The sequence below is a fragment of the Balearica regulorum genome, chromosome 7, assembly GCF_011004875.1.
Source record: "Balearica regulorum gibbericeps isolate bBalReg1 chromosome 7, bBalReg1.pri, whole genome shotgun sequence".
Lineage (NCBI taxonomy): Eukaryota > Metazoa > Chordata > Aves > Gruiformes > Gruidae > Balearica > Balearica regulorum.
This window is the reverse complement of record NC_046190.1, coordinates 19423151-19441503: the sequence shown is the minus strand read 5'-3', so window position 1 is coordinate 19441503 and position 18353 is coordinate 19423151. Positions and strand designations below refer to the sequence as shown.

Below are 18353 nucleotides of genomic sequence, written 5' to 3'. Positions count from 1 at the left end.
GTAGGAAAACAAATCATGGGTTTTTAAAGGCTCACCAAAATTCTGATAATTTACAAATCCTGTGATCAACAGGAGTTTTATAAACTTCTGGCGTTATTACATATAAATATGGGTTTACATTGCCGTCACTATACTTTTACCTCCCGGGGCAGGGAGGGATTTGTCCTCAGCAGGTAGATAAGATTTTTATGGGCTTTTGTTTAGAGGTCAAACCCATGATAAAAGGCACAGCAGTCATTAGCACAATACCAAATAAACATCTTTGAACTGCATGGATTTCACTGGAAGTCTTTAGACATGCTTAAAGAGCCCTGGGATTAAATACTGTGTGCATGAGATCCTCATACAGAAACAACTAGTGAGCTATGCCCGAGGCAGCACTTCAAATAATTCCATTTTGCAATATTTTAGCTATGGAAAATTTAATTAAAAGCTTCAGAAGCAGAGATTAATTGGGAATTGATGTGAACAGCAGACAAAATAAGCAAGACATATATACATGGCCATTTGAGAAAAGATCTCTGTCCTTCCACATCATTCAAATCTGTATCGAGTTCTTTCTAAAGAATAGTAGGAGTACAGCTCTCATCCTTACTTCACTCTAATAGAACTGATGGGGAAAATGATGGTTAGCTATTACAGTGATGAGCCTGTGACCAAATAGTGGTAAAGCTGACTCACCCACCTGTTCAAAGCAGTCTGGAGATGAAAAGATCAAGCCCTCCGCACAAAAACCAACCTTGGAATGAAACTCTCTTTAGGTTACGTTTTCAAAATTGTGTAATTTCAGAGTGAATCTTTTGTTCCTTCTACTTGCACAATTTCTGAACTACATGAAGTGGTGATGTAACAGCTCCCATTCCATACTGTTTTGGTTTTTAAATTTCAACTCGCTTTATACGTAGACATCATCCCACCAAGATGGGGCTTAAGTGGGATCTAGAGCCTTATGAAGGTCTAAGTGTGTTATTTCCCTGCCCAGGCGCTACCTCCACATTCAGTGCGCATTTGCTGTCCTTCCTCTCCTTTTACATCACACCAATAGGTAAATTCGGAGTAATGATAAGATTCTAGAAAAGTCATTTGTGAACTGACCTGCAACAGGCGGGCTAACTAGATATGGTATGGCATGCAGAAAATACACGACACCCAGTGCTGATGATAAGGAAGAAGTTCCCACTACATCTGCCGTCACGACAGGGATCAGCGTTACATAGGCTCCATCGAAGTAGCCAAAGGTAAATGAGAAAGGCACAAGCAAGGGGAAGTTTTGGAGAACTGGCAGGAAAAGACAACAGAGGCCATCCATTCCCACAGCAAAGAGGTAGCAAAAGTGCCGGTGCTTCTTCAGACACCTGCAGATTTCAAAACAGGAAAAGATTATCACTGGATGTAGCATCTCAGTTTCTATGCCCTGGCACGCAGCACTTCAGTCTCTCTCCCTCTTTTATATAGCTCAAATTTTCTTACACAGTCTTCAAGATGTAAAGCTCAACTCTGACGAGCCGAGGTAGGGAAAGCTGCCCACCTACAGCTGCAGAAACATCTGGTAAGCAGCAGCCCATGCTGCCTGCCGTGTTCTTCTCGCTGCCTCTAGTGAGGGAAGCCGCTCCGTAGCCAGGATTTTGCAGCCTTCTGAAGTTTCAATGTTCAAAGCAGGATTCCATCAGGCTTTACATCCCAGCTCAGCGAGGTGCTCCCAGTATTACGCAAAAATATTACAGTATACCTCTCAGCTGTCATCCTTCACATCAGCCCTTAAACACTGGGGTTAGTGTGAGCTAAGTGAGATGGCAATTCCCTTTCTCCCTGCCCCACAAAACCAGTATTTGATTTTTCCCACAAACTGAATATACATAAAGAACGCATCCTTTAGAATCAAAAACCTTCTTAATTTAGCCAGTCTCTACTGACGTTACAGAGGCTGCATACAGATATTTGGAGTGAGCCAAGTTAGTAAAACATAGTGAGTTCTCACATACTGGAAAATGTATAACAATTTTAGGTCAGTTCTTCTGAGTATATACCTGACAGTGTTGGGCCAGCCCCTTGACCCTTTCCCATGACTTCTGTGCCTCCCTGGCAGCACAAAAGAGATGGAAAGGCAGAGGAACTGGAGTGAAATCCTCTAGAAAATAGGTACATAGAGGATCATACTCAACATACCTCAGGCAATGGGTTACATTTCCACTGTCAAATGCAAGAGCTTTGCACAAACACATCATTTCTTCAGGAAAAAAGAAATTAAACCAGCCAAATTGAGCAAACTCAGAAGAGACAAAAGACATTAAATAGTAAGCATTTCTGAAAGTTAGACTGTGTGGTTTGTTTTTTTAAAGTTGCGCATCCTACAGAAAAAGTCCCTAATGTTAACTTTTATATGTATTACACCTCACTTGCATCCAGCTTCCCACCAGCTAAAGCTTACACTTGCTTAGCTGTAAGCCATTACCTTCTGTCTGTTAGCCATCCAAAGGTGATATTACCAATGATGTCTATGACACCGAGTATGGACATGAGGAAGGCAGCCTGGTGATGACTCACTCCGACACTCAAAGCATAAGGCACTAGGTAGACAAAGAGAGGGCTACAGCCATATGCCATAAATAAAACTGACACTGCCAGCATCATGAAGCCTGGCATCAATAAAAAGTCATATTCCTTCCATGAACAGTAGCATAAATATTCATGAGACCACACTTTGATTAAAGGTGAACAGATGGACATTCGCTTTAAGTCTCGTTTCTGTGCTTCAGAGACATAATCCTGTTCAAGAAACTCAGGAGCAGTTTTACGGTCCTCCTTAAGAGCAATAGGCCGCATCAAAGCGCCACAGACACAGAGGTTTAAAACAAAACCTCCCAGGATGAGTAAAGCTCCACGCCAGGAAAACTGCTCGATTAAGAGCTGGACCACGGGGGCCAGGATGAAGGTACCGATTCCACTTCCTGACATGGCTATTCCATACGCCAGCGCTTTTCTTTTGTTGAAGTATTTGCCCACCATCGCGATGGCTGGAGAATAACAGAGTGCAAACCCAAGTCCTAGAAGAGAAAGCACAGTGCAGATGGCTTAATACTGAGCATGACATATGGAACACATTAAATTAAACCACATAACCTACTTTCATTAGCATAAATAAATAGGAAGCTTTTTCTGATTCTGTATCATGCAGCTCAGTCACAGTGTGAAGAGAAACCAGGATGACTCCTTTCTTCCACTGTCAGGGTCACTGACTTGACAAACCTAACGGATCACCATTAATCCATGATAACAAGGCTCAGGAAGAAGTGATGGTGTTCACTTAATAACAAGAACAAGGACGATCAATAAACATCAGAGAAATAGTGTGTCAGCCTCTCCTGGATACAAGATGAGGTCTTGCCCTGGGGTCTGTGCAGATGCTGGCACTGGGCACGCTGTTCTGATGAGGCACCACTTTGTGTCTCGGTCTGTTGCAACCCTGAACATTAATTTTCAGGTCTCTGAAACACAGTACAAAGAGTCTGTCTCTGTTACTAATATTCTACAATAAACCCTTTTTAGTCAGCTAAACGAACTCCACGCAGCAGCTGTGTGGAGTCCTGACCATTTTAAATTGCCGTCTACAAGAGGAGGGAAAGCCTCCGAAAACAAAGCCATGTCCAATTTAGTAAACGAACCAAGATCCATCTCTTGGACTGGGAAAAAGATTGTGGTCTCTGCTGCAGAACCAGAGAGCAGAATTTAATCATCAAATGCCCTAACACTAAAACATATAGTTCTGAATCCGCTGCAGAAATTAGTTCCTGCCTAGGGTTTTGGAGCATGCCCTACATTGAGGGTAAAACGGTCCCCACTGCCTTTGGCAGAACTTGCCAACAGGGGAAGTAACCAGCGTGCCACATCCTGCTCACAGGCTGCGCTGTGCCGGGCGGGCACTAAGCCTGCCAGGAGGGGATAACTGGATTAGAAGGGCTCCGGGCGGCAGGTGCCCGCTCTGGCACCCCTCGGCAGGCAAGGGGAGGAGCAGGGCAGAGAGCTGGGGCTGGACCTGTGTGGGCAGCAGAGCCGGAGGAGCAGCCCTGAGCTAGACATCATCACTCGAGAGCTGTGAAAACCATGCTGCATTTGGTGTACACACCATTTATTTTTTAGTGAGTTGGCAGGGGGAAATAAGTCCCAAAAAAGCCAATAAGTGTCCTGTGAAAAGTGGAAATCCAAACTTTGGGGCTGAAAACATTTTCATTCCTCTTAGAAGGAACTCTGCTACTTATTGCCACTCCCCCATCCCACCTGTTTCACTCCTCACAGTTTCAAGTCCTGCAGCTTTTATGGATTTAGATCTTCACCAGTTGTGCTCCCACCTCCTGTCCAGGTTGGGGCACCACCTCTAACCTTTACCAACAGCTCACCTCGCCATTAATCAGTCCCACAGACTAGAAGCTCACTGCTTGTAGAATTGGCTCTTTACAACTCTATGTACAACATGCAATTGCTTTTCCACCTCAATATTCACAGCAGTTCTTTCTAAGGAAGCCTCAGTGGCATTAGCATGGTATGTGGCACAGTCCCTCACGTTACAAGGAGCCTTTTTATTTGTTATGAACACATTTGTCAAAGATTAACATTGTAATACAGCAGTGACATTCACTAAAATAAGGATTTTATTTTTTTTTTAAACAAATAAGCTGTTGGCATGTGAACTGCAGTAATTCCACCAACTTGTTACTAAACAGCAGGGGACCAAGCACAAGGGCTTATATCACCGTGGCTACCAGGTCAGTATTAATGAGGAAGGAATGTCAGTGTGACCATGGGCACCTCTCAAGTTCCTCTGTGCAGAGCAAACACGGGGAGACAAGACAGAGCAAAGGAATTTGTAACCACCATACCTGAACGCAAAAGGAAGAGCTGCTACAGCAACACTACCAACCAACAATTTGTTTGCTTTTCAAATGGAATGTAATGCAGACAAAAATGAGGTGCACGGCTGAGGCACCAGGTATTCACCCAGTGCTCCTCTGCCCACTTACTCTTTTAATTTTATTTTTTTTTAATATGCAAATATTTTCAGGCAGTCTAGAAATCCCACCATAACAAACTCCTCCCAAATCACAGGCAAAAAGGAAACATCTTTGTGTATCACCTGCAACAGGAGTCCTTCCTCACCTCCCGTAATTTCAGAACATTATCCATAGTGCTCTCTCTAGCAGAAGTTAGAGTCGCTTTTGCAACACGCTGCGTTTGGGCTGTCTGAGAGTCACCGAGTACTGAAGCCCTCACAGGAGCAGCCAAAGCCTCTCTTTTACAATGAAGGGGACAGGTCTGAGTATCACTATAGACCAGTGTGGTGGCAATATGACAGGGGGAAGAGATCATCCCTCTTGAAAGGAAAGACCATAATTTTTAACATTCCTGTGCTGTTTTCCTGGCAGGAACAAAGGGGCTCAATGCCTCCTACCTGTAAGGACTCCTAATGATAAGTAGAGATGTTCCAGGCTGGTGGCGAATGAACTCAAAATTAGCCCAGTAGATGCAAGCAGGCCTCCTAGCATGATACCAACTTGGCAGGATACATGATTACTGATTAAACTCCCAAGTGGGGCTTCAAAGAAACAAACAAAGATGGTAGTTAATGGCAGGTCCTCAGACACAGTCTGTTGTAACAGTCATTAAGGAAAAGGAAGCAGTAGGCAAGCAGGAGAAAATGGTGATCACAGCTACACAGAGTGGTCTTCCAATATCCTCTCTATCACAATGGTGTGAGCACTAAAAGACTTCTGAAAATAATTTTCCTGAAAGTGAGGATAAACCAAATTTTAAGTAGCTTTCTTAGCAGCCATTTTAGTAGATCAAAGTCATTATGGGACACAGCTACTCTGCAGTTTTTGGGGTCAAGAGAGGCCACAGCAACAGCCCACACTGTTCATTACTTCACGCTTACAACACTGAGACCTCCCCCCACCTGGAATTTGCACTTCAGCCCTCAGTAGCTTCAGACATCCTTCCTTGCTCCTCCCTGGCCTTGTGGGGTCTGTGTCAGACCCAAACAGGAAAGGTCTCTCATCTTTTGGACCATCTCCAGGGCTGCTACCTCTCTCCTGCAGTTCTCCAATGCTGATGATTCCCAGATCACCCTGCCTCTACATGGGGTGGCATCACCAGCCCTCTCCCTCTCTGCTACTTGCAATGCCAGGGCAACGTTATCCTTATTTCTCTCTCTTTTTTTTTTTTTCTCAAGATAGAACCTGGCTGACACAGGAGATGTCTCATTCCAGCTGTGTCCCTGTGCCTTCATAGAAATTCTCATGGATTAACTCTCTTCCACAGGATTAGGGGATGGATTTTCACCTAGCCATACAGTTTTAAAGTAAACCCATGAGAAATTCAGTACAACTGCTGCATTGGTGCGTGTCATTTTTAGTAATACTCAATTTTCTTTTAAGGGAAAAGACCATTTGTAAACATACAAGTTTGCCAAAAGGAGGATGACTGTGTCTTGATCTGAAGGCAAGATGTGCATCCTGTGCTAAGTCTCAAATATGATTCCAATCAAAAGGCAAAAGAAACAAGTGCTCCGTTAGTAGCTCTCAAACACGATTTGTCCCACTAGACAAAAGTACATTTCTGAAAACTTAGATCATTTGACAAACAAGTTCTCTGCGTCTTTTCTATAGCATGAAGACACTCCCTTCTTGTACAACTATGCTGGGGGAAGCAGCTTGGATATACCATACCCCAGAGAACCCACAGCATCTATCTTTCCCAGCTGACTCCGCCAACTTGCGAACACATTAAAACCAGATGGAGCTGAAGAAAAAGCGGCCACATTAGTCTTAAAAGGGTAATACACACCACAGAGCATCGTAGCACAGTCGACAATGGAGTGGATCCAAGCCGTTCTGGCATAATCCTGCCCAAAGTATGCCTGGAACTCCACAAAAAAAATGGAGATGCACCTAGGAAAGAAAACATGAATACCAATCTGTTGAACATGGAATATTTACCTCACAGAAAACACCGGTCTCACTCTTCAGATATAAAGAGTATCCACTTGAAGGTCCTCTCCAGCTCCCAGGAAAATAAACCCTGTGATTTGCCTAAATCCCAACGAGATGGAGAAATTTTTAAACAGTTTCTAAGGGATACTAGAAATTAAGGGCTACCTTAACGCATGAGGGACAAGACATGAAATGATGTGTGCAAGTTGAATCAACAGGACTCTGTGTAAAGCACCTAGGCTAGGGTGATTCAATCAGAGAAGAATCCTTGCTTTGCACTAGCAACAACCAAATAACAAAGTGGTGTCCAACTATTATCCCGACAGTGGGATTAGACAATTAGGCTGATGTAGAACCTAATTCAGACAGATAACTACTCCAGATAGATTAGGAACATTATAATACCACATGTCTCTCATTGTGGTATCTGCTGCTAGATATTTATAACTCATAATAATTATAACTGGAATGAAATTTAAGTTGTAATTATCACCAGCAATGTATAGCCCACATCATGATGTTGCTTCCCTGGTACACAAAGCCCCAGATCCCCAGTTCTTCACTGACCTGGTTGCTTGCTAACAGTGGCATTCACATCTGCACAAACTGGCAGGGCAAGGCCATCATAGTCCCTATAGAGCCAACAGCACCTATAGCTGTGTGTTCATGGAAGCACAAGTGCAAAGGAGGTAAAAAGCAACTCCTCATGAGTAGAGAATCAAAATACAGCAGGAGTCCATGGACCTTCCAACAGTTTATTAAAATGCTTCCAGGAGAGGTTATTATTTTGCTCTGCTTAATGAGTTTACTATTCTACCTATCTCTGCAGGGGAACGGATTAAAAGGCTGCATAGTTTCATTCTGGTTTCTGGATCAGCAAGAGATCCCTTTTCCCACCGCTCTTTTTTCCTCTTGCAAATCAACAAACCACCACTTTCTTCAGCTTTCATCTTGCACACACTTCATTCTTGTGTATACTCTAGATGTGTGCTAGCCATTAGATGATTTCTTGGATGTAACACATTTCACACTTGAAAAAGGAATTAAATCCACTAGGAAATCTCTGCTGTTACTACAGAATTGGTACATTTGCATACATTAACTAACACTGTGTCAACGTTTCTATGCCCCTTTTATGCTGTTGACTCCAAGACCCTAGACTTTAGATCCCTAAACCTGGCAGCTTTATTTTGAAAGAAATTTAAAAATTTAGGTAGGAAACACTGTATTTACTGTATTATACTGACTGTCCAACAAGACACTGTCTCAGTGTTCCTCACTTACCAGGGTGCTTATCTCTCTGCTTAATATAGCTTAAATGTCCATGTTCACACACACCAGGCTCCTCTGTCTCCAGTCAACATCAAAGTCACCCAACAGCAGCTGTGGAAGCCAACTCACCCCAGATGTATACATTATGTTTATGCAAGGCAGCAGTCTATTCCTGTTCTTTCTATTTTTGAGAAGTATTTTTTGAGAAAAATATGTTCTGCATATTTTGGATACCGGAAGGGTATAGAGAGGGGCCTCTTCCTTAGGGCATGGGCCTTCTCAGGCATGATGGTACGTGAAATGTTTGCAGTAGGACAAGGGGGTATTTACAGGTTTCTCAGATAGACTCAGGAGCCAAGTAAAGCCACTGGGACTAGCAAAATGGAGCACGGCTGTGGGGTCAGAGGGACACATCAGACCTGAAGATTCCTCCCTCCCCAACCAAACCACCACAGCCTGAACTAATGCTGCCTGCCCAAGGCTTCAATTCTGAAAAAAAAAAAAATCAAGGAGAGGGTGTTGTGAGATAGGACAGCTGTCAGAGGAGGCGAGACTGAAAGCAGAGGGCTGGTAACCCCTCAGCCATCACCACACTCTTGGAGATTTCAGGAAGCCTTTAAAAATGTAGCAAGAGAGAAGTTTGTAACTAGCCAGAGTAACCCTTGCAGCTATGGGACGTTAGGGGACTTCCCAAATCCTCCTCCTGAGGTTAAAAAAAAAGAAAAAGGGGGGGAGGGTAATGCCGCAAACAGGTCAGAAGGACAAGAAGCAGCCCCTTTACCTCGTCACGGCCCTGGTACAGATGGTGACAAGGAAGCAGCCGGCAACGATCATCCACCCCCAGCCTCCGTCGGGAGGGCCGGGGTGCCGGCCCCGCTGGGGCAAGGCCATGGCGCAGGCTGGGGCGATTCCTCCCTCTTCCCCGCCTCAGTGGCAGGGGCCAACTCCGGCCGGCACGCCGAGCGGGCACCGGGGCTGCCTGGCACATGGGTTACTGGCCATCTGAAGGGAGAGAGAGAGAGAAGAGAGAAAAAAAACACAGGCAGAGAGGGAATTGGGGAACATCACACGCACTGTAAAACCGCATGACTGGGCTAGGAAATGCTGCTTTGGCTTTGCACTGTAAAAGTGAGGTTTATCTTTCAAACACAGTTTATGAAAATTTGTTGGAAGCAAGAGTGCCATCAGAATTTGGCCCCATGTCTGGTATCATTTCTTTCAGGGTAATTTGCCCAGCAGTGATATCCTAGCATGTGATACCCTTTTTCCCCACAAATGTTGTAGCACATACACGTAAGTCACATACTTTACTGGTGCCAGTCGCTCCAGCTCATTTACCTTCAGCAGGGCTCCCCTGCTCACACCAGTCCCTGGCCTGAACTGTGTTTTCGATTGCAGTCTCCACTCAAAGTAGCTATACTTCCTTGTACACAATTTAGTGCAAAATTTTTGCTTGAGGGAATATGATTTTCACCTTTGTATGAAAAGGGAATATTCACTGCAAAATCGGAGAAGATCTGATGATGAAATGACCTCCTTGTTCTCACAAGCCAAACCCTAGATGAAGGCTGTAATCGAGCAGGACGTTGTGACTTCATTTTCTGAGCATGGACAATTCACTGAAGGGTAGAGCTAGCCTGTCCCCCTCTTCCACCCACTTAAGTCAAAGTAGCGTCTGCATCCGGGCCACGGGCTCTACGTGGGCTCTAAATGCACACTGAGTGCTGCAGGAGACCAAATGACACCCACTGGACCCTGGATGAGTAACCATGTGTGAGAGTAGCTTTGCTAGTGCTGTGGATGTCACCAGCAGCATGGGGCCAACAGCCCTTAGTCCTCTCTGCATTAGGACGGCATGGCAGGGCTGGACTGAGGGGCCCGGGACACCCTGTTTTGCTCAGTGCAGGAACACACAGTGCTGCCTGTCACTGCTGAGTTTCAGACCATGTTTTTGCCATCACCAGAAGGCACCTAACCCCTGGATGAATCAAAGATCTATACGACATAAGCAAACTATCTGGGATGTCTTTCAGTTTGCTCGGAGAGAAATCTCCAGTAGCTTCTACATCACCTAATATGACAGATGCTGAATATGCAGCATTCCCATTGACAAGAACCACAGGCTTCCCGGGATATGTTACATGTTACAGCACTCAAAAGCTGCAGAGCTACTCAAAAGCACAACTCAAGAAGCACCTATAGGGCTAATAATGTGCCTTCTCAGTCCTTGAAGCTGCTCGGCCAGGTGATGCTCAAGGCTTGGCTCAGCAAAGTCCAGAACTTGCTGACCCAAAACAGCAAGGTACCCCAGATCAGACCCTAAATATCACCACAGGTGAACTGATAAGAAGTATTCATCAGCTGCCTCCCCTGAGATTTCAGAAGGTGCATCTCAAAACCATTACAAAATTATTTCAAGAAAACATATACACATTGCCAAACTGAAAGGTGAACAAAGTAGAAGAAAACAGGAATGACAAACAAAAAATCACAACATATTGAAAGCTTAGCTGAATTTCTACTAGGCTGTAAATAATACCCTGTAACAGCACTGTACGAGAGAATCAGTGGACTCTTTAAAAGGCTTGGTAGTCTTCTGATTTAAAAAGGATAAGAAGCATTATCCTAATCTACCTGCTTGGCTTTCAAAGACCGAGAATACAGGATAACATCAAGTTCTATATACTAATACAACTCAGTCCATAAATGTTAAAAAAAAAAAAAAAAAAAAAGTGTAATTTTCAAAGACAGGGGTTAAATCCAAAAGCCAGTGGCTGTGATGTTGTGTGAGGCACCTGAACTGCTACGGGAAGCGAACAGCGAAGAGAACGGTTCTTAACTTCACAACAAAACGCATGCTTGTCAATGCTTTTGAGCAGTGATTTAAGTTAATCATGTTTGAAACAAAATCCTTGAAAAATATCAGTGAATAAAAATATCCACAAAAGATGCCAAAACTATATTATACGGCCATCCAGTTACACAAGCTTAAAAAGCTACCATTAAATTTCTGTTCCAGGTCTTTGTGTGTTCCTCAAGTACCATTTGTTTTTGCCTCTATGCTAATCAGCCTGTTAGCTATCACACATTTTACTTTAGGCCAAAAGTGCTGTATACTATTTAGAAATAAAAATTACTGTCCTATTTTCTATCTTCATATAATAGGCTTTGCTAATATTTATTTATAAGTAAATATTTGTATAGAGCCTTCTCATGATTCAGAGCCCAAAGCAATGCCCATGATAATCATTAGAACAGGTACTAATGTTGTCTTTATTATTCTCTTCTCCTCTGTTGTCACAAACATCTGTTTCATCGTAAATTAAACCATATTATAAAGTCTTTGCAAGGTCTGTTTTGTTCTCTGTGTTTATACGCAATCTAGCACAATAGGGATCTTCACTGCAGCATGAAGTACTATCACAATATAACCCACACTAATGAATTAGAAGAAAACTCAGGCATGATATAAAGAAAATCTCTAATGACCTGCTTTGCTCGTCACTTCATGGCTCTTTGGAGAGATACACAGTGCTGTGCTCTGCCTGATTACGTAAATGCTTCGCTTTTCGTATAAAGAGTAGGCCACATCTCGGATGGGACATCTGACATAGCTACAGTTTGGGTTATATAGCCATGGTCATAGCGGCTTACAAAGATCACACAAGAATTCATGGCTGGGGTTACAAGAGCTTTTGTAAGCAGCCACCAAACCTGTTATCTCATGCACAGAGGCTCCTAAGTGAGTTTAAAGGGTCCCAGCTGGATGTAGCCTTTACAAGTTCATTCCTACAGCTGATTAGAAAAACCACACAAAGCAAATGATATCTAAATGAGTTTACAATTTCAAACCTCATCTTTGAGGTATTCAATGCTAGGACTTACGTACATAAAAGATCAATGAAAACTCTGGAATGGAGACCAGGAAAGTTTGCCTTTTCTGACAACTCTTTAATACACAGCAAAACATGCCAATGCAGCTGACAGAGCTTTCTGAGCAGCCTCTGCAGGTGCCCATATGACCCCAAGGACACCACTGGCCTCTTCACAAGCCTTGTGACGTTTTGCTTGAAGTGTAAAGTTCATTTTTTGACCTTACCTATTTGCTTCAGGACAAACACACAGCAGTGCCTGTGCGCACCCGCACCCTCCTTCTCCCCCCACTATGTTCTGAAACAAACTCTGACACACACACGCAGACAAATTGAGCGGAAAAAGGTACGAAAGATTGGCTGATGCAGTGCAATAAGAAAGCACAGGTGTAGGAAGTATGGCATTATTCACAAAATCTATGAGGGAGGCTGAAAACGCCTGCAGGCAAAAGTTAGAGGATTGCGGGCACATGGTACAGAAGACACATCCGTGGACTTGCCACTTGACACGCAGGTTCTGTGTTTGCCTTCCAGCACGTGCTGCTAATTTGTGAGCAGACCGTACATCTCATGTGTTGAATCCGTCCAGACGACAGACAATTTTGCAAGGTTTATGTTACATTTTGAGTAAGCTGACATGAACTAATCACTGATTCTTTTTTTTTTAACTATTAGGGTCAATTATACATCCCTTTCTGTATAGCTCCAAGCAACAACTGTCTTATGAAATATGTGCAAATACTGGATCAACAACTTACCTAATGGCTAAGCAGATGCTGGATCAGTGAATGACCAGATCATCAAGCAGTACAATTTGATACAAGCCACCACCACATCCCTGTCTACTTAGAAAGCAAAATTCAACATTTTTGTGGGTGTCTGCATCTAACCTAGCCACAAAAAAAGCTGATAGCCAATCTAGCATGAAGCCAGAGTGGCACAAAGAGATTATACCCCAGTTTGGCAATAAAGTTTCCCATTACATTATCTTGCAAAATTCACGTGAACAAGCAGAGCAAGTACCAGTGCTTTGCACCATGTATTCCCCACGCTTTGCATCTACACTAACAGCCTCAAAGGTACATTTATTGTATTATTGCAAGTTTAATATGCTAGGCTCAAATGCCTGGATGATTGAATAGCCCATAAGAATCCATGACAGCCACCTGAATTAACAGGGCACTGATAAAATTATTTTGCTTGAGGGTTTCCTGGCAATAACAAGTAATGCTGTTTGGTGGACTTTGCGTAAGCACATGATACATCACAGAGAGATCCTGAGCAATTCAGATATGCCTCTGCAGCACTTTTACTGTCCTGGCAAGGCAGGGCTTCTTATTTTGGATCTGAGCGGTATCTTTCACTGCCCCTTCTGGAGCAGTGAAGATTTTTTCAAGTTCTGATTATTAAGGGTGGAGGAGGAAGTTCCAGGAATGCCAGAAGGGATAACAGTAACCCTTCAATAAGCAGAAATATACACAAAATATTTCAGAGGAGTCAACAATCCCTACATACAGAGCCCTAACTAATTTTAATGCACATACAGCAATAGCTGGGCGCCAGAACGTCAGCCTAGATCTCCAGCCCAACTTCCCAGGCAAGCTTCAGATTGGGTCTGAGACCCTAGTTAGCATTTTAGCTGTACGTTAATGTACTTGGGAAGAATTTAATGACATATCAGTCTAAGCAAACATAGATTAGGTATTTGGTTACATGACCACTTGCTGTTGTTTTCACAGAACCCTGCCTGCCAACGTACACATGAACAGCAAACATTTAATGAGGTTATAAGCAACTGAAAACAACAATATTATAAGAAATGCCTGGCCAACATAGGAATAGGCCACCCAACCTCCCCATAGTAGGATCAGTGCAAACCTCATCTCCTTGACTTTACACTCGCTTCAGGGAGTGCTATGCCTGTCATAGCCACTCCACTAATAGGTAAATTAAATAATTACCTTTCTTGTTGCTACATGTGTCTAAAACACCTATCACGGCATCCTGGCAATTTTATTCTGAGGTTAGAAAACTTCATTTGCTTACACCCTGGTGCTGTTTTCTAATTACCCATATCCAGATTGTGGACTCCACAAATGAAGTCGAACAGTTGGAAAGCACGTACTTTGAGCAACCGTGTCCTCCACTTCCCAGCCCTACCTTGGTTTGCTCTCATGTTGCATCTTTTTCTTCACCTTTTTGGTGCAGGGTAAGACTCTTATTGCGTACCTGCCCCACCTTTAGCACTGTAAAGCCTGATCCCCCCTGGCAGCACCGGTTGCCATTGTAACACATCTCAGATATGCATAAAAGTCTCTGCTGCTTGAGATGGCTAAAGGAAAGCAGGGTTAAAAGAAAAGCTCATGAAAGAGCTCTGCGCTTTGCAACCTTTGGTAGATAATTTTCACTCAAGCATTAAGTAAATGCGCTTTGCTGTGAGTTCAAAGACGATGTAAGTGGGGTGAAGGTGGTAACAGATTCTGCTGACCCCTAAGAAAGCCTCAGTTACCCAGCGTGCCCTGACAGTTCACTTAACAGCGACTTTGCTCCCCAAGTTAATACATGAGGTTTAATTTGGCAGGACAAATAACCTATCAGTTACTTCGGCAGCTGTTTTTGAGAACCCTGGAAAGAAAACAGCTGCTCCTAAGAGCATCTCCCTTACTCAGTCTGCTCAGCCAGCAGAAAGGAGCGGGTAAGGTTACTAAAAAGGCACTACTATAGCCTTGCACCTCATCACGAGGTCCCTTTTGCCAGGGAAAGGAGCACAGAAATCCACGGCAGCCTAGCAACTGGCCAGCACAGCGACGGGAGCCACTGACCTTTTAAAACACGGCACGCAGCCAGCAAAGCACTCGCTGCCCTCTGCATCTGCCCCTCCTTCCACCATAAAGATTTTCTTCTTTAAACAAATTGATTCAATAATGATATCGCAACAGTGTGAAATGAAGACGTGAAGCATTTGTGCAACGAAGGACAGAGGAATAGCAGGTAGGGTCACACCAGCCTGCCCGGGGACCGGGGGGTCACTTTTTTCCTACCTTGTTCAGCTGCTCCATTTACAGCGTTAATGTACCTGGGCAGCTCCGTCACCTCAAGAAATGCTACCTCACCTGCCAAACAGTTTGGATGCTTTTTGAAAATGCTCCATTTGTAGTCGGATATGGCTTCAACCAGAGGAACAGGCACAGGGTCAGGTTTGTATCACAGCTGCCCCACGGCGGGAACACACAGCCCTTGCACCATACTGGGGCTCTCACCCCACTACTTTCTGCTTCTTCGCACTATCCTGGCTATCCAAAATTAAAATGGTTGTGCATTAAGATGCCTTTGCAATTTCCTTCAGAGCTGTATGGAAGGATCTTGTGCAGTTTATCCCAAAGGAGCTGGCCCAAATATGTATACCAGCATAAATAAGCACAGAATCAAACACCTTTACCTGTTCGCAGAGATGCACATGAGAGAAGAACAAGAACGAAATTTATCTAGAATTTTCTTTCTGGGTCAGTGTAAGATACATACATGCACACACATATACTGTACCTTCACAGCGATGGTGAGGCCCGAGAAGCTTGTGACAATCTCTGTGTCCAGAATGCCAGGACACACTCCCAGAACAGGTTCATTCACACCAATGGATTTAAACCCTATTTTTCTTGTGAACAACAATGTACACAGCTTTCATAGTCACTTTGAGAACATTCGTGCAGATGAATTTTATGAAGAACAAGTATAAAGCAGCTTAAGCATAGCTGGAGAAAATTAATTAATGCTTAGAGTGAAAGGTAATGGAATTGCATATATTTACTCCATTTACCAACGTATGCACCTAGTTCTAGGGCAGTCTTAATATTTTCCTATATTTACCCTACTCATGTAGCTCTACAACAGTTCTATTGTCTTTCTTATTTTCTTGACCTTAAGATTGTACCAAGCATTAATTATTTGTAGTCATTTGCTACATTCATTCATGTTAACCTCTTGCTTTAATACTCTTACTTTCTGTTCCCTTTTCTCCAACTGCTGCATCTTTAATTAAAAAACAAAACAAAAAACCCAAAATCCAGAAGAACTATGAACAAAAAATAATAAAAAGGGCACAGAATAAGTAGCAAAGGATAAAAGAACAAAAATGTTAGATAACGAAGAGAAATGTTGTATGTGTTATGTGAGAGTAGATCATAAAAATGTGTAAGATTAAATATTTCACGTGTTTTGAAAGAGTTAAATTTTTAGGTCTTGAAGGATCAAGGATGACCTTATCTGTAACAAAGTGCAGTAGTGAAATGAGCTTAAACCGAGTAGCAGGTTAAAGGGAAGACAGAAAACTGACAGAATACTGATTACCAATTAATAGTCGATTGCCTTGTCACAGGTTTCTCTGATTCCACAGTGTCAGAGATCTCCCTTCCCCACTGACCAGTGTCCTCCCCAGAGGCTTGCTAACCCCTTCACTCACTTCCTACATCTCATCAAATACAGCAGAGCACACGTAAGCGGGACACAGTATTTGAGATGAGCACAGAAGACGCCGACAGCTGCAGAAGCTTCTATCAACCGGACTGTCAGAAAACGGCACTTTTTCAGCCTCCTTTTGCTTCCCCCTCCCTCACCCCTAGCAACTGCGCACCGTGGTAGGCACTACAGTCAGGAGGCTGGCAGGCACCTGAACTCCAAGTTGTTCTTAAATACACGGGAAGTAAAGACTCACTAATTCTGTACAGCTCTTGGGATTCAAAGGCTGTTTCTAATCTATTTTCTCCATTAAAGAGCTGTGCCATTCTGCACCCCGTGTTAGCTTTTTAAGTGGAGAAGTACAGCTTTCAGCATAGACTATTTATCAAGAGCTGCATGATTATGACTTTGGCTTGTTTAAGAACAACTCAAGAGGTCCTTTCCAACCCTATGTTCCTAAATAAAAATAACTCCATGGAGCATCTTAAGGCTACTATTCAATATCCTCAGCTTTCTTCTCTGCTTAATGTATCTGTCCAGCCTCTAGATAAAACTGAAGTTTATGCTTTTCTGAGAAGATTGGCAGGTTGGTCCACTGAAATTTTCCTTGTGCAAGCCAGTAAGCCTGAGGATTATGTCTAAGTAGGACACACATTCGGCTTCTCACATCTCCATAAATTCAGTACCTCTCCCGCACTGTTAAAAATGGTTAACAAGAACCACTTACCTGAAAGTTCATTTAGGGAATTGTGCCAGAACCAAAGTAAAATAATAATAATAAAAAATTAAAACCAAACCCAACCTGACTTTTAATTGCTGTCACAGCACTAACACAAGAAGCATATTAAAACGGATTGTAATAACTTTTTCCAGTTTTTTTTATCTATAATATACCTACATAAATCTGGATAGTTTACTCTGAAAATCTTTAACCTCTTAACCTCTTTTATACTTTTAAGGGGGAGTTTCCCTATGATATGAAGGGCAACGTTAATAACCTATTCTATACTTTGGGATTTCTAATCAGAGAGTGGGTGTCACAGTGCTAGGCATCATACAAATATCTAATAAAACTTGCCCGCCATCCAAAACATATCAAGATAGAGAAGATGAATCATATGAGAGCCCAGTTTATTAACTCCCACCGCTATGCTGAGTGGCAAATGTTCTTCATTTGCTTCAGCTGGTGCCTATGAGGGAGGGAGGTGGCTGTTGAAGAGGACAGACCAAACAGAGCATAGGTGTGGGAACAGGAGAAGCAACGTGGAAACCAAAGGGATGTTAAACAGCTGGTGGAGAAGGGAGGTGCCAGAGAGGGGTATAAGTGTGTGTGTGTGTGTGTGGGGGGTGGTGTGTGCAAAAGAGGGGTGGGAGTTGAAAAAACTCCCTTTTACCCACAAGCAAAAATAGTCAGAGCAGAAACATGAAAAAGATGGTAAAAAGTAAAGGTTGTAGAACGGCACAACATCCATTTAGTCACTCCCTACCAAGAAGCGTGTTGCTGGGAAAGGAAGAGCCACGCGGGCCTCTCACAACAATCGCTTTGCAACACTGGCTCCTTAATTTGTCAAATTTGCCAGAAATTGCTAAACCAAATGGCATGGCTAGAACCCCAGCAGAAACAGTTACTGAGTTGGTAGCACTCAGATGAAAAACATAATGTGAACTTCTGTTTTCTCTGAAACCATTGGATGGGGCTAACAGAAAAACAACAGCCTGAGAGAATGGGTCTCCAGCAAAAGGTTAAGCAAATTATAATGGAAACCTTCTG

General features: G+C 43.2%; 1 protein-coding gene across 11 annotated transcripts in view; it reads right to left on the bottom strand.

Moving 5' to 3' along the window:
• The window catches only part of SLC16A12 (solute carrier family 16 member 12), a 38519-nt gene that overhangs the window by 3811 nt on the left and 16355 nt on the right, over positions 1-18353 (bottom strand). For 9 of the 11 annotated variants that reach the window (XM_075758300.1, XM_075758299.1, XM_075758294.1 and 6 more), the window contains 5 exons: positions 9037-9257; positions 6838-6941; positions 5444-5587; positions 2453-3044; positions 1096-1355 (listed from right to left, as the gene is read on the bottom strand). In XM_075758300.1, coding sequence (XP_075614415.1) covers positions 1096-1355; positions 2453-3044; positions 5444-5587; positions 6838-6941; positions 9037-9146 — 1210 coding nt within the window. In that variant the 5' untranslated portion in view covers positions 9147-9257. Of the gene's footprint in view, positions 1-30; positions 740-1095; positions 1356-2452; positions 3045-5443; positions 5588-6837; positions 6942-8267; positions 8437-9036; positions 9258-18353 lie in introns of those variants that run through there. The other 2 variants (XM_075758302.1, XM_075758303.1) reach the window with 2 other exon arrangements.